The 15,655-nt window shown below is 43.8% G+C and overlaps 1 protein-coding gene across 5 annotated transcripts in view; it reads left to right on the forward strand.

Annotated features, from left to right (window-relative positions):
* UNK (unk zinc finger) overlaps positions 1-15,655 on the forward strand; it is a 39,565-nt gene that overhangs the window by 12,283 nt on the left and 11,627 nt on the right. For 3 of the 5 annotated variants that reach the window (XM_032199875.1, XM_032199877.1, XM_032199878.1), the window contains exons 2-10: positions 5,099-5,308; positions 6,916-7,092; positions 7,498-7,628; positions 7,752-7,887; positions 9,470-9,587; positions 10,308-10,392; positions 12,242-12,384; positions 13,671-13,718; positions 14,606-14,806. In XM_032199875.1, coding sequence (XP_032055766.1) covers positions 5,099-5,308; positions 6,916-7,092; positions 7,498-7,628; positions 7,752-7,887; positions 9,470-9,587; positions 10,308-10,392; positions 12,242-12,384; positions 13,671-13,718; positions 14,606-14,806 — 1,249 coding nt within the window. The remainder of the gene's footprint in view (positions 1-5,098; positions 5,309-6,915; positions 7,093-7,497; positions 7,629-7,751; positions 7,888-9,469; positions 9,588-10,307; positions 10,393-12,241; positions 12,385-13,670; positions 13,719-14,605; positions 14,807-15,655) is intronic. The other 2 variants (XM_032199876.1, XM_032199879.1) reach the window with 2 other exon arrangements.

Genomic DNA, 15,655 nt, shown 5'->3' on the forward strand with positions numbered 1-15,655 from the left:
TTTTAAACAAAAGGCACTTTATTTGCAGGGTTCTTGGTTAGATTTACCTGAGAGCGACCCGTGCTGCCTCCTGCGAGTGGCTTCTTGTGACGGGAGCTGCTGTGGGGATGGGGCCCCATGGCTGGAGTTCCCAGGAAAGGTGTCCGTGGTTTGTTTCGGTCTCACACCACAAAACCCAGCACCAGTCACTCACGTGGGCCTCTCCGAGAGGTCCTTTAGCGTCGTTGTGTGGGTGTAGGCACCCACCACGTGCACACAGAACCTGGATGACGCTGGCATGAGGTCTCCCTGCTGTCCTCCTTGTACAGGCAGAGTGCCTTAGTCCGGATTAGACAATTACCTCATGGTTTTCTCTCTGCTGTCCTACTGCTGCAGAAGATTTAGATCCCGTTTGTCAGCCTCGGTGCTCTCTTTGGGCCCGAAAGGAATTTTGGCAGAAAGGGAATTGATGGGGAGGAGTGAGGAGGGCTGTGAGGAGAGGAGCCCGTCCTGGGGCTTGCAGAAAGACAGCGCAGGGGTGCTGGAAGGGAAGGAGGGCCCGGCTTTGTGTTGTGGGAAGAACAGGGATTTGGAGGAGTTGTTTTTCTCCTTTCTTTTCCACCTTCGTCAACAATGCCTCTCCCCCCCCAGTCCTCCTGATCCCTCTGCTATAAAGCAGAGATTTCTCTTCTGGCGTCACTGCGCGTCTTCCAGTGATTTCAGGGAGCTTTGGGAAAGGCTTTTAACGAGGAATTTAGAGCTCAGCTGTCTTCGTGCATTACCAGCACATTTTCCTGGATTGAGCTCATGCCAGTGCATGCGTGACTTTTATCAAGTTTGGCAGGAAGTCTGCGGCCCTGGAACATGTTATGGATGCAGGTATACTGCGCGCCGCGCTGCTTGAGCACGCCGGCTGCTCGCACAGCCAAACCAGCAAAGCTGCAGCAAGCTGAGCGATCTCTGCAGCAGCAGGCGAGGAATGCGACCAGGACAAGGCTGCAGTTATTGAGTTTGCAAATGAAGCTTCTCGGTTAGTTTCTTCTTGTGTTTTTCTTCCCCTTTTTTAGGTTTGATTTTTTTGTTGTTGGTGGTGGTGACATTTGGAAGTGCAATTTTGCATCTCCCCCCTACCCTGTCTTTCCGCCTGCAGCTCCCGAAGCAGGTTGCAGCTCGATCCCCCCCAGGGCAGAGGGGGAACTGGCTGCAGTTGCTGGCTGCAGATGCAAACACTTGCTGAGCTGCTGCTAGCAGTTACAGGCAGTTGGCAGTTCCCCTGCTAGCATAAACTCTGGCGGAGAGTTATTACTGCCCCTTCCCACTTCCCAGCCTGCAGGAAGTGGGATTTCAGCAAAGTAAAATTCTTGGTGTGTCGTCCCCCTGCGCCAGGACTTTGCAGCTCCTTTTATTCTCCAGGAGTTCCCAAAGCTAGTTGGGAAAAGTCATCTTTCCCATCGTCTGCCTAGTGAAAGAAGCTTTCGTTTCTAGTAGCGGCTGTCCCGCTCAGCAGCAAGTTCAGTTCAGCCTGGTGACAGGCATTGTTCTGGCCGGTATTGTCTTATTTGTTTAGATAAATTGCATTTGTCTTTGGTAGGAATTGTAAATGATAAGGTTTCCTCCAGGAACCTGGGTGTTGCTGTTGACTTAATGTCGTATCACGAGAAGATCATGCTATGTGCTTTCTGCTTCTTAAAAAATTGAGCTTGAAAATATTAAATAAAGCACTTTCTCTTGTGTTATATGTGTGTTAAGTAGATGAATGCAAAACTGATCAGTTTCAAGTCTTTTTTTTTTTTTTTTTTCTAACAAATATAGAAATAACTCCTATGTGAAGCAGGGTACTAATTTGTCTGCCCCTCGTGTAGAGTTTCCTGAGCTCTTCAGAGAGTTGAGAAATGTGAGTTATCATTGCTAGATTTCCTCTTCCTGTAAAGGCATGGCATTTGGCTGACATGCTGTGAAATATGTACCAGTTATCAGCATGTTTTCAGTTTGAAGGGTCGTTCAAAAATTCCTTTTCCCAAGTCCACTGGGAAAGTATTTGCGGAGACCGTGCATGCCAGGAGGATCTGTCACGACAGTGTGTTCTGCTTAGAGCCTTTGCCGAGAGACTATTGAAATATTAATAGCATTCTGCTTAGTGAGCAATCACATTGCAGTCGTACAGTCCGTATATCCTTTCCCTGTTCCCAAAACACATGTGGTTTGGATGTCTCTCATATATTTTAATACAAAGTGGCTGGTTGAGTGGCCCGTGTTCCCCCAAAGGAGCCAAAACTCAATTCATAAATCAAGAAAATAGAGGCCTATAAGGCAATTTACCATTCAGGCTATTGTGGAGGAGGGTGAGTTAAAATGTTACAGTGGGCTGAAAAAAAAAAGAACCCAAAGCAGTGATTGAAAGGTTTGAAATGACCGAGTTAATGTGACAACTCTGGTTTTCCTCTGTTGGGCTTGATGGCAAAGGTGATGGTGCGCAGTTAATGTGTTGCTGCCGAGCTCGGTGATACCTGTTTGCGGGGCTCGCTTTGAAATGAAGAGTGAGAGATCATTTATTTAATAGACAGCATCAAAGCATGAGTTTCTGATGAAGCGAGTTAGGTGTTAAACACTTCTCAGGTGAACCATTTACTTATGTAATTATCTCTCATTTACATTATAATAAATGTTTCTCCAGGGAGTTTAGCCAATCATGAAATGCAATTAATTTTCAAATGCTCTTCAGCAACAATTGACACTCCAGGGACCGAACTCCCTCGGCTGTGTGTACGTTTTTAAACTCTCCAGTTAAAGCGAAGCCATTTCAGCTTGTTGATCGTATATTTTTAGGCTTTTTTTTTTTTTTTCTTCCAATGCCGTGTTTCATACATGCCTTTCACTAGAGGACTGGACTGGAGTGCTGGGCTTGATGCCTGGGTGGTTTAGGTCTGATATCTCCCCTCAGGTCTGTTCTAACTGAAACCAGGACAAGGTCTCAGAGCACTGGCGAGGTTCATGATGCTGGTCCTCAAATTAAGCCTGGACTCTTCACTCACTTTGGTGAAGATGAATGCTCTTTTGGTTTCCGTCGCTGGCTCTGAATGCTGTATGACACTGGCTGGGGCATGCAGCCCCTGTTTTGCTGTTCTCTGCATGTAAAACAGCAGCAGCATGAAAATAAAACCTCCCCTCTCAGGTGTATGTGGAGACGTCTGGGTGGAAGGGCCTGGCTGGTGACCAGGCCGTATCCCGCAGCGCAGTCAGCTCATGCTGCTTAAGTTTGCTTAATTCACTTTCTAACCTAAGTGTTGTTACAGTCACTTCTCTCCTAAGTCTTATTAGCGCACTGATAAGATAAAATAATCTGGAGAATTCCTTCTACACCTGTACTTGGTCCAATGGCTTGGAAAGCTGTCCAAGCATGGATTAATTCTCTCACAACATTCCCTTTTCAGATGAACTGCTGTGCTTGGAGTGGGGACCTCCATTTGAAGGGAGCCGGCTTTTTAAAAGCCAAAAGGAACAAAGTGATGTTGTTAGCCCTCGTCTGCTCCAAACGGACCTGTTTCTGCATGCTGCCTCCACATTTTCTGGCATTAAGCAGTAGGCCCCAGTGCGGATATTGGGGATGGGTGGGCTCAGGGTGCGAAGGGCACGCGGCCTTCACAGATCCAGGGCGAAGGCACATCCCACATCTCTGGAGGCTAAAGAGGAGGAGCTTTTATCCTTTCACACTGGCAAAATCCCATGTAGGAAAGCTCTCACCACTGCTAGTCTCTCCTCAGAGCGAACAAATAAAATCACTTTTGTTGGATACATCTGTTTTCCTGAGGCTTTCTTGTCAGCCTGGGGTGAGGAGGAAAGGATACTTCATTTACAGCTGTTGCTCTCTGACTGAGTTCAGTGCAATATCTGTAAATACATCTTTAGGCATCAGGCACATTTCCATTTATTTAGAAGTGTGATAGATTGTGTGGTATGGGAATGAATACCTCATAAATTCCTGTACTCCATTGTTTTGCCTTGATGTACACACACAGCTCAAAATGAGTCCGCATCTGCTGTTAGACCACCCTGCTGCTTCCAGCAGAATGCCAGCATTTATCTGACGGTCAGATTTTGTTCCTCCCTGCTTTAAACCTCTAAACATAAGAGACCAGAGTGTGAGCTGTTGTGGGAGGCAGTTACCCCTGGTCTGCTGGGGGCCTTCTGTGGTGTTCTTGGAGCCTCACCCCATGGGGTTTGGGTCCGAGTTCCTTGAGCTGTTGGTGTGTTCTCTCAAAATACCTGGGGGGGGTCCCTGGGGGGTTTCGGGCAGCATGGGGTTGGTAAGCACCTCCACACAGATCACAGTCAGTCAGATCATCGTGTTGATCTAAACCATTTTGTAATCCTCTACAATCTGGGTTTAGAGACTGTCATTAGTGTCACAAATAAAAGCTTGTGACTTCTTTAGTTCTCGGGATAAAAGAAGGCACGTACTTTCAGAGAATTACACATGAAAGTAAAGCATGTAAGCATCCAGGAGTTGAGGATGGTTATGCTGCTTTTCAAGAGTGAGTCCCGAATTCACAAGATTGCAGGAGAGAAATGGATTGATTTTATATTTGCAGCTGACATGTGCCTGAAGGAGAAACAGAGAGAAACTAGGAGGAAAAGGGGTGGAAAAGTTGTTGTTGTTGTTTTCTTTAAATCTTTTTCTCTCAGTAACTTGAAAGAAGTCTATTTTATTGATTTATTTTTTTTAAAACTGACCTCTGAGGGAAAACCCTTTTTGCCCATATCTCAGATTTAGAGATAGAAACGGTTGGAAAGGTACTTCAGAGTTGTCTTTTCTCACAAACTGTTTTCTAAGATTGTGAAAAGCCTCTTTGCAATGATACCGGAAGACACAAAGCAGTTTCAGCTACTTTTAGCTTTCCAGTTTGTGTTAACCAACCTGGTAACTGATACCTGCCCCTTACGGACAACCAAGCAGCTCCCAGCCTGTAGTGCTGAGAGGAAAATCCAGGCATGGTGTGGGAAGGACAGCCTGCACCTCTGGGACAGATGTTCTGGTTTGGCACAGGCTCTGTGGGGAAATCGGTTATCTCCAACCACCATCCCAGTCCTAAAATTCTGCTTTTTGGGCTTCTGTCTGCAGTTACCTGAAGGAGTTCCGCACGGAGCAGTGCCCTCTCTTCGTGCAGCACAAGTGCACTCAGCACCGGCCCTACACTTGCTTCCACTGGCACTTTGTCAACCAGCGTCGTCGCAGATCTATCCGCCGCCGGGATGGTACATTTAACTACAGCCCTGACATTTACTGTACCAAGTATGACGAGACCACAGGAATCTGCCCAGAAGGAGATGAGTGAGTAAAGACTGCACCCTGCTTTTCAGGCATTAGGCTTTTGGGATGGGTCCAGTGATGATTCCAGCCAGGTCTTGTAGAGATGAGGCAAGTCAGCAGCAAAGCAGTTGTGTAGCATATGTAACATGAGAACAGATGTAAAAACTGTAGTAGCAATCCCTGTACTCCAGGCCTGCTGCAGAGATGATACCAAAGTTGATGGGAATTCAGCTTTCATGTATTTTTAGCAAAGCTGGTGTGAAAAAGAGCTAGCTGACAAATGGACTTAAAGAGATTCTTCCTCTAAGTCCCTAATTGTCAAATTATAGCTTTTGCTCAGTAGTTTTATAGCTCAGTTTTTAACAGATTGCTGAAAGAGTAGGAATTTTGTCCTCAATCTGTCCCTGAATTATCCATACCCAGCTTTTTGAATCATACTAATTTCTTGCCAGTTTGTTTTGTCTTCGTGATCTTTTAAGAAGCCAGTAGGGATAGGTCAGGTATCTGGAATAAGGCAACAGGAGGAAGAGTTTGTTTTGTTGGGTTTTCCCTCCTTGTGACTGTGGTAAGTTTAAGTGAGAGATGCAAGTGTTTCTGCTGTGTATGTGGCAGGTTCCTGCAGTTAATGGGTTAACACAGCAATATGACTTCACCCACGTGACAGATATGGAAGAATAAATAGTGTAGCCAAACCATGGTCAAATATAGAGAGTGTTTTATATAGAGATGCTATAGAAAGATGGAATTTCAGTTCCCTTTCTTTGTGCCAGTATAAACACACATAGAAAAATGCTATTTTATTGGGAAAACAATATTTTTTTGCCCAATTAAGTAAAGATCTTGTGGCTGCAGCAGAATGGACTAAATCCCTAGCCTGAGGCCTCTGTTTCAATACTTTTCTTCCTTCTTGTAAGAGAACTGGAAGGGATTGGAAAAATAAGATATTTGGGGCCTTTGGCTTTTAGATCACTGTCTCATATCTGGCTCAAATTCAACAAATGAAAACTGCTGCTATCTCAAAATCCTGCTGATTTGTATTTTTAGCTAAACACTGCAACGCATAAACTTCACCGATTCTATCACGTTCTTTTTATATTTCCTGGTGTAGATTATTCTTTTTCTGCCTAAGAGAGGAAACAAAACATCAATTAAAATGTTAGAGTCGTAATTCTCCTTTCTGGTCCTGTGCTCTGCATAAAGGATGCATCTGGCTATAGATAGACTGTCGCAGCCCTGTAGGAGGAAAGGCTGTTACCAGCAGGAAACAGTAACAGCACGAAGTCTAGATGGGGAAATGGTTTGTGCCATGTGATGTCCCTTCAATCATGGCTAGTATATCAGAATGCCTCGACAGTGTCCTTGCTCTTTTCCAGATCCCTGGCAGTCAGTAGGGTAGAATAATAAGCTGCTGCTGGCTTAATAATTCAGTTGTCTGTTTTGGAGGGAAACTACTAAATACTGTGCAGTGACAGGTTTAAGGGTTCTTTGTAATGTTGGAAGGCACAAGAGAAGAAGGAGAGTTAGCAAAAGCGTTGCCAACAGCATCCTATATTGGCAATGTGTCTCCTGATAGTGTTGAGTCTGTGTGACTAAACTGTGGCGGTTCTTCCCCTTCTTCTGTACCTCAGATGCCCCTTCTTGCACAGAACTACTGGAGACACAGAGAGGAGGTATCACTTGCGCTACTACAAAACTGGAATCTGCATCCATGAGACAGACTCCAAGGGAAACTGCACAAAGAATGGAGTCCACTGTGCTTTTGCTCACGGGCCCCATGACCTGCGCTCTCCGGTGTATGACATCAGGTTAGTAGGGCTTGGGGTTCTGTATGAAAAGGGTCATTTCTGGGACCATACTGCTTCAGAGTGAAATGCTTGGTGTTGGAGTGATGATGATGTATCCATTCCTAATAAGGTAGATCTACCAAATCTCCAGGGAGGATACTTAAAACGGGGCAGGGAGGGAGCACACTTTAAGCTAGTTGTGATGTGGGAACTGGTGGGGGCGTCAAAATAGTGCATCCGGAATTGTTAGAGGATGAAGAGCAAGTATTGCAGTTACTGTTTGACTAAGGATGTTCTGACAAAAAAAAGTATGAATGAAATGCACCCACTTAAGAATGGTTGCATGGTATGTCACAGTTTTTATCAGCGTTTATCTGTCTCCACCTGCTCAATCTGTCTGTTGTTCACTTGATTTTGTCCACCAAGGGAGCTTCAGGCCATGGAGGCTTTGCAGAATGGTCAGACTACATCAGAAGGTGGCATAGAGGGTCAGTCTGCAGTTGCTGCTAGCCATGCTATGATAGAAAAAATACTCAGCGAGGAACCAAGGTGGCAAGGTGAGTGTCAATTAAGCTCTGCAGGACTGGGAAGGTCTGGTGCTTGTGGAGTGCATGCTCCTGTTAAAAACCTTTGTGTAATAAATAGAGATCATGGTAACTAACTGGTTGTGTCTCTTGCAGATACAACGTATGTGTTGGGAAATTACAAGACAGAGCAATGTAAGAAACCCCCCCGCCTCTGTCGCCAGGGTTATGCCTGTCCCTACTACCACAATAGCAAAGACAGAAGAAGAAGCCCAAGAAAACACAAATACAGGTAATCCTGCGCCTGGATCTTCTGTTTCCCAGCTGAGTTGAGTGGTGAGGTGTATTAGAAGCCTGTAAGGAGGAAGGATTTAAGATTTTCTCTGCTAGATAGTTTTTTAGTGTGCCTCTAAGGCCTTTACTGACAGATATGATGGACTGTTATTTCCATCGAGGAGATGGGGTAACAAATAAACAGGGAGCTTTGCTTTATAGAGGAACCAGCGTCTCTAATAAATAACTGTTGCTAAATAGTGTTACAACTGGTTTTATGGTGAACAGGATCTGCGTCTGTCTTCCCCTTCTCAAATAAACTCTCGCTTTAAAAAGCAGTGCAAGAAAAAAAAAATCCCCATCTAGAAAAAACTCTCACAGCAGTGTTTTCATGGGTAAGGGATTCAGAATCACCAGGCTGCTTGTTGTATGTGCCCGGTGATGGGGATCGTGAGGCACAGTGTGACCTGTACTGTAGCTGGACATGCATTCCTAACCGACTGCTAAAGACTGCTATTGAGGCACCAGGGTGTTCTCCTCGCTCAGCTGTCCCTGGATTTTTCGGCATGCTGCGTCTCCCTGAACGAGTTTTATCCAAGTTATAGGCCCTCATTTCCTCTAACACAACAGAGCTTTTGTTGTGATCTCAGTGGGGTTTTTCCTTAGTTCCCTTTTGAAAAACATAAGAGCAGACCAGAAAGCCAGGAGAGAAAATACAGTGGATGTTCTCACTTCCCTTCCCTGCCCCCAGCATTCACAGAAATTTTTGAATCGATACTGAAGTTCTGTATTTAAAAAAAAAAAAAACAAAAAAATCCAAGGAATATTAATCCCAACCCCTTCAGGAGAAACAGGAACACTAAGTCAGTCTTCAGGCAGCGGCCACGTGCTTTCTGCCCCTGTCTGGGTACTTTGGGGAAGAGAAAAGGTGAAAGCTTCTCTGCTCCTGATCCCTTCTTGCTTCTGTGTTGCTTCCCCACCCCCAGCTGATGTGGCTGCCTCTTCTGTGCAGGCATCTGCTGCTGCTGCTGTCTGCTTCCCTCTGCTGTTGTTTTGGGGAATGGATAAGAGCATAAAGAGCAGAGGAAGGAGGTCACAGCAAACATTCAAACTTGGGAAACGGAAGTGTTCCCAGCTGGGAGAAAGAAAATGGGCTTGCCTTTTCCCCAGTGACCTGACTCTGCCTCTGTCCCACATGGCCACACTACAACCCTGGAAACATACCACTGCAAGGGTATTATGTGTTGTAGGATTAGCCAATTAACTTGTTAGCTTTCTATGAATGTACAGTTCCAAAAGAGAAACCAGACCTTGCATCTCTGACACTAATCACATCAGCTGCTAATATTGCTGAGTTACGTTGGTTCAGGTTGGATTAGGTTTCAGACAGAGAGCTAAGCCATGCTGCTTCCATTGGAAAACTGGGAGAGGGGGAGGAAGAAGCAATAGCAGCACTGTGGGGGCTGAGGAAGCAGCAGTCAGCCAAAGGGATTGTACAGCTGGGAAGGGGGGGGCAGCTGCGCCTGGTTCCCAACTGAAGAAGCAAAGCTCAAAACACATTTGTGCATCTGCTGCAGTCTGCTGCTCCCTTATTTCCACAGATCTTCACCGTGTCCCAGTGTGAAACATGGAGATGAGTGGGGAGATCCTACCAAGTGTGAAAATGGAGACTCGTGCCAATACTGCCACACTCGCACAGAGCAGCAGTTCCATCCAGAGGTACAGTAACCTGCTCTGACACTTCAGTAGCTGACTAGAAAAGCAAATGAATTCCTGGTTTATGTGATATGTTCATGTGCCAGCTGGGAGAGTCTGTGTGCTGCTTGTGGCGTGGTCCTGGGATACAGAGGGTATAAATACCCACAAATTGGTGCTACAAGCTGCCAAACTCTTAGATTGAACATGTGCAGAGCATTCCTGTGTCCTTGCAGAAAGTGTAATTAAGACTTTGTCCTAGCCTGCTTCATGTTACAGTGCTGAAAATCTTTGCTGGGCCTGTATCAGCAAAGCAGCCATTGTCACCGCCTGTCGAACTGGGGTGGAAGGGAAATAATCAATTTCCTACAACCGTTGTCAACAGTTTGTCATTTTCCTTGCAAACATGGCTGTAGCTTTCTGGGCTGTTACCTACCAACTGTTTCCTACCCTTTAGCACTTTTATCATCCATGGAGCTCCCAGTGAGACTGAGGGAGTTGATGGCAGACTGGTAACCTTTGGGAGCTGACTGTGATGAGGGTGTTCTTTGCGTGAGCTTAACTGTAATGGGCATATTCTGGGGTTTCTGTAGCTGTAGTGGGTCACCCTGAAACCTGCTGGCCTTTTTGCCTTTTATCTGTGTTTCTATCTTATCATTGAGTCTCTTTATAGTACTTTTGTACCTGGGCTGCCAGTCACTGTTTTTCCTGTTCATGTCTGGTTATTTTTTTTCCCATCCTTAGATCTACAAATCCACCAAGTGCAATGATATGCAGCAGTCTGGCAGCTGTCCCCGAGGACCCTTCTGTGCCTTTGCACATGTAGAACGTACGTGGGCTGCTCCTCTCATCTTTCATGGATGTTTGAAATTGAAGCTATGGAGAGCGTCTGGCCAGAACAGATAGCTTAAAATAGCTTAAAATATAGGGCCACAAAGAGCTTCTGTGAAAGAGTTTCAGAAACAAAGTATTAACTTCGATAATTTCTGTAAAACTGTGCTAGTGAGAGGTGTTAACAGAGCTGAAGGCAGTAGGTAGTCCTATTGCACTGTCCCTCGAAGCATTTTTCCCTCTGTCTTTCACTTGCTCAGTTCTCCATATGTCGAGTTAGGAGAACGAACAGAGTGAGAGCTGCTTGTCTTCTGTACGTAGATGAACAGTTCATAGCTAAGTTGCAAACTGGTTTAATTTTTAAAAGCTGATGATAAAATTGCATGTTATAGATAACATATTGATCTGTTCTACAAATTAAATAACATTTTACTATTTATATTTTGCATAAAGTTTAAACCTTCAGGTTGGTGAAGAAAAATATGCGGCTTTTGGTCCACTGTTCGTCAAATCTGCTTTTCTTACTAGCTCCTTGATTTATAGAGCATTATTTTAATCCATTCATAGGTAATGGTTACCTCCCAAGTCCTATGGCTCATACTTTTGCACTCCAGTCTCATTGTTGAATTTGCAGTAATTAGAGCAGGTTACATATAAGTCAGTAGATTGGCTCTGATACTGCCTTGCTTCATGGCCTTGAGCACATCTCTTTGTTATTTGATTATCCTTTGTGAATGGTGGAATTAGTAATTGCTGCCTTTGTCAAAGAATGGTGAGAGTACATTCCCTACAGTTTACAGAGCTCCTTTATAGGAAGCCTGGTAGACAAGCAGTAATTACAGCAAAGCTCTGGGCTATAGTGGCCCAAAACACAATAATGCAACTGCACAGTTTGATGCTGCAAGCTCAAGAGAGAATGAAATCTTGATAGACAAACAGCGTTTTGCAAAGTCCCTGGTCTATAACACAGTATTTCTGTTTAGGAGACTCCGTATTCATAACAATGTAACTGTACTGGATACTATGAAAAAAACAGAATAACATTCTGTGGCTAGCTAGGTCACTCAGTCCTGGTTATTTCTTGTGCAATCTAATGGAATTGTGTATATATAGATAGATAGATATGTATATATTTAAGTCCTTTTTTTTTTTTTTATTAAGGTGAGCACTGAGGACCTAATTAACTTGAAATAACATGAGTACATTTGTTGTACATGCTCTTAGCATGAGTTTTGCTGATTATTAACAAGAAACGTGTAGAAATCAGTATGTTAAAGGTATTGCAAGTATGGTGCCTGTCGTGTAGATCTTGTAAAGATGCTGAGCTGTATTACATGGAAAGACTACAAGTCTGCAGCATCTCTACTCCACCGTCCAAGTCAATGACACTTTCTTTTTGTGTGGTTGACAGCTGTACGCCTTTCTATGTATGTTACTTTCTTTTGGTAATGGTTTCTACTGAGAGCAGATGGGAACTTATCTCCCTCGGCTAATTATAACGCACCCATCAACTTTGTGCCTAGCAAAGAAGGAAGCCCTGCTTAGTTCAAGACAGCTGAATGAATAACACACAATTCATGCGAGGAAGATAATTTTGGAGCAGTGTTAACAGACTAATGAGCAGCACAGTGTACAAGTGGTGACAGTAATAACATAAGGAATATTAGATTAAAAAGTAGCTATTTGCCAGATAAGGTTGCTCCTTGCTTTTGTGCTGCTTATAAGTAGGTGTTTGTGGAATATTTCTTCTCTCAATCATATCTAACTATTCTTGTTCATAAACATCTTGTGGCCCATTGCAATTGTACAGCTTTGAGTAATGCTCGATGTGCTTGTATTTCTTCCAGAGCCTCCTCTCAATGAAGATTTACAGCAATCCTCGGCTGTGTCTAGCCCTACCCAGACAGGCCCTGTGATGTATATGCCATCAGCAGCTGGTGATTCTGTTCCAGTCAGCCCTTCCAGCCCACATGCTCCGGACCTTAGCAATGTATGTAGCCCTGTGAGGAGGCCTTGTATGTGCTTTCTAAATCTGGATTTCTCTGAGTTGCTCTTCTTCCTTCTCTAAGAAGAGAAATCTTAAAGTATCCAGAGACATAAAGGATATGACATTCTTCTTTTAGATACCAGCTCCATGCTTTGTAGAGGGATCTCTTTGTTTGGCACATACAGTTCGGTGGTTTTAGCATCGTCATTTCACCTATAAAATTTCTAAGCCTTCCTTTCTGCACAAAGCTTGTTGATGTACTTTCAGGAAAGTGCAATAACCCTGTACATGAAGTCCAGTGCCTTCATGTCTGGAGGTGCGTATCAGGCTCAGTTTCCCAAGTACTCCTTAAAGGCTGTGAGCCAACACAATCTAAAGTACATAACTACAATCGAGTTTGTTTACATACGTAAACGCAGAGGCTTAGCCTGCGCATGTTGTGTGTTTCATTATAGGATATCCTTGTTTCCCTCCCTCTCTTCCTTCTGGATATAGCTGAACACTGCAGTATGTTTAAATCAGGCCCCAGAGTATTGGTAGTACTTCTGGTTGTACACACAAGAATGAAGATCTTCAAATGCTGAATGGAAACACACAGAAAGATGATAAGCGTATAGAATGCTAGACCACTTCATTTTTTTTAGTTCTTGAAGTCTTTCCTGTTTGCACTACTGTTGATAAAGTGTATAACCTTTTCAAAGGGTTGGTCAAGGTTTTGAGAAAGTAAAATAGCGTGAGTTTAACTGGCTTCAAACTGGTCAGGAAGAAGTGAACTCATTTAGGACCTCTGTTTTATCCTATTTGAAAAGAGAAACTGGTAGTTTGATTTTTCCTAGTGCCAAAGCCAACCAACAGTTCATAGTTCTGCTGAATTTGATTGCAACTAGAATTCCAAAGAGATCTTGGAAAGACTGAACATAGTATTTTCTCTTGGTAAATAACACTGTAGAAAGAAGTAAAAAACAGAAGCCCTTTATCCTACAAGTATATCACCCAAATGCTCTACTGCAACAAAATTAACGATCTCTTCCACTTAATAGCCCATTTAGGTCTTTTTCTATCTCAAGCTTTTTATTCTTTTAAACAGTCTCTTTACTAATCTTTGGATGCAAGCCACGAGGCAACACATGTCTTTCTGTGACTTCATCACTCCACAGGGCATCTGCATGTAGCTTGCAAACAAATATGGCTTTGCTGGTGATCATTTTACATGATGAATTAATCAAAGAAAAAGGTCCCTCTAGCAGCCAGCCTCACGTGGCGTGTTCTGTTTTGTATTTGTACTGTAGGTGTGGAGTAAAGCAGGAACTCTGCCAACTAGCCCCACCTCCACCACAGTGAGTAGTAACTTTGCGACTGTAGGGAAGCACGGACAGCAGAATGTCTGTATAAAAACTAAATCAAAACATTGTAGGATGTTCCCTCTTCCTAATGCAAACCCAAACTGTGCCACGTTTGAATCTGTGGTATCAGTAATTGTCTAAATGTTGTTTGAAACACAGCCATGCTTGCCAGTGCAGGCAAATAACTGATAATAATCCCAGAGAAATGGGATGTCTGCACTCATCCACATAGGCTCTTTCTCTAAAACTCCTCTTAATCTCCTTTGCTGCTGTCTGTGGCTTCATCTCCAGTGCAAAACTAGACTTGTTGCATGTGGTTGTGATCCCTGATTACAGTCCAAAGAACAGAATTTGGAAATCCCTTTTTTAATGCAGCTGTTGATACTTGACTAGTGTCTGCATTAAAACTTCCAGATTTCCAACTGAAAAACAAAAAATGCAGCATTACATATAGCTTAAATATTCTTGGTTATTCTGACTGCCATAATACCTTTCCAGGTTTCACACTACTCCTCAGAGCTCAGATAGGATCCATATCACACAACTGTCTAAGGAAAGTGAGGAGGGTTTTGGTCCGGTTTGGAAACTGCCACATCTAAGGCCTCAGAGTAAATGTTTTTAGAGCTGTAGGTTGGCTTTTATAAGATTGCACTCCAGTACAAAGTGTTGGCAATAAAACCATAACTGTGGGACTGTGTATATCCAGTATCTATGGGAGCTTTTCCCTGTTTTTTAGCTCCTGTTTACTGGAAGCCTGTATGCTTGTGTTGACTGTCAGTAAAATTGATGCCCACAAAGAAGTGATTGAGCTGTTCCCTGCAATGCTTTTCTTCTTCGACTTGGTGCTGCTGTACTTTTCTGACTCTTGTTCCTTCTATTAGATTCTTTGTAGGAACAGCAGTCTCGGAAGCCCATCTAATATATGTGGGTCTCCTCCTGGCGCAATTGGAAAGCCACACAGCTTGGAGAGCATTGGTTTTCCTCCAGATTCAGTAACGGCAGCCGGCAGCTACAAGAAAGCACCGGGGTTTGAGCGAGAAGATCAGGTGGGGGCCGAGTATTTGAAGAGTTTCAAATGCCAGGTTAGTAGGAAACGCTGGCTGGAAGAGTTGGGGGGATGAAGAAGATTGAGAAATTGCCTGGTTTAGATTGAATGTACTTTTAATTTTCAAGGAACAAAAGGAGAAAGCACTATTCTCAGTAGCAGTTCTCAGACCTGTGCTGTTGCTTTCAGTGTCTGTTCCAGTCTCTTCCATCTTACATCTGTTCCTGTCTGGTTAGCTGTCATCACGCACTCGGTTTGTAGAAGTTAAGCTGCAGCTTGTTTCCATAATCCGTGACGACTTCTGTCCTGTCTTGACCCTGGCAATCTTCCCACATATCACTTCTTGCTCCTTCTGTTTTCATATTTAAGCCCTTGCCAAGAGTTAGTTTCTTTTTTGCTATATTGTCTTACGGCAACTCATACTTCCTTCTCTGTTCTCACTCCGAACTCTAACCTTCATCTCCATAACTTGTTTTATCTTCTGTTTTCAGCATTCATTTCCCTGATGTGTCAAAAATGCCATGTTAGTTGTCTCTTGCTTCTATGGCTGTATTCTTCTGATCCTTGATGCTCTCTTTTCCTTGGCTTCTGTCATAAATTTAAATTCCTTGTTCTCATTTGAAGATCTCTTATCCAACCCACATCTCTAATGACATTCCCTCTTATCCCTTTTGGATTTCCCAGTCTTGCCTAGCTGCTTCCTTAGTTGTCTCCTTCTTGATGTCACGCCTTGTACAAACAGCTCCCTAAGCCCCAATCTCTTCCATGTCTTCTGCCATGTTAGCTTTTCCACAGACAACTTCTTTCTGTGAATTTCCTTTCTTGATGTTACAGTTAACTATTTTCTCTGCACCATCCAGTCCAAGTCAGCCGTGTCCAACCCAGA

Source organism: Aythya fuligula, chromosome 18 (genome assembly GCF_009819795.1).
Source record: "Aythya fuligula isolate bAytFul2 chromosome 18, bAytFul2.pri, whole genome shotgun sequence".
NCBI lineage: Eukaryota > Metazoa > Chordata > Aves > Anseriformes > Anatidae > Aythya > Aythya fuligula.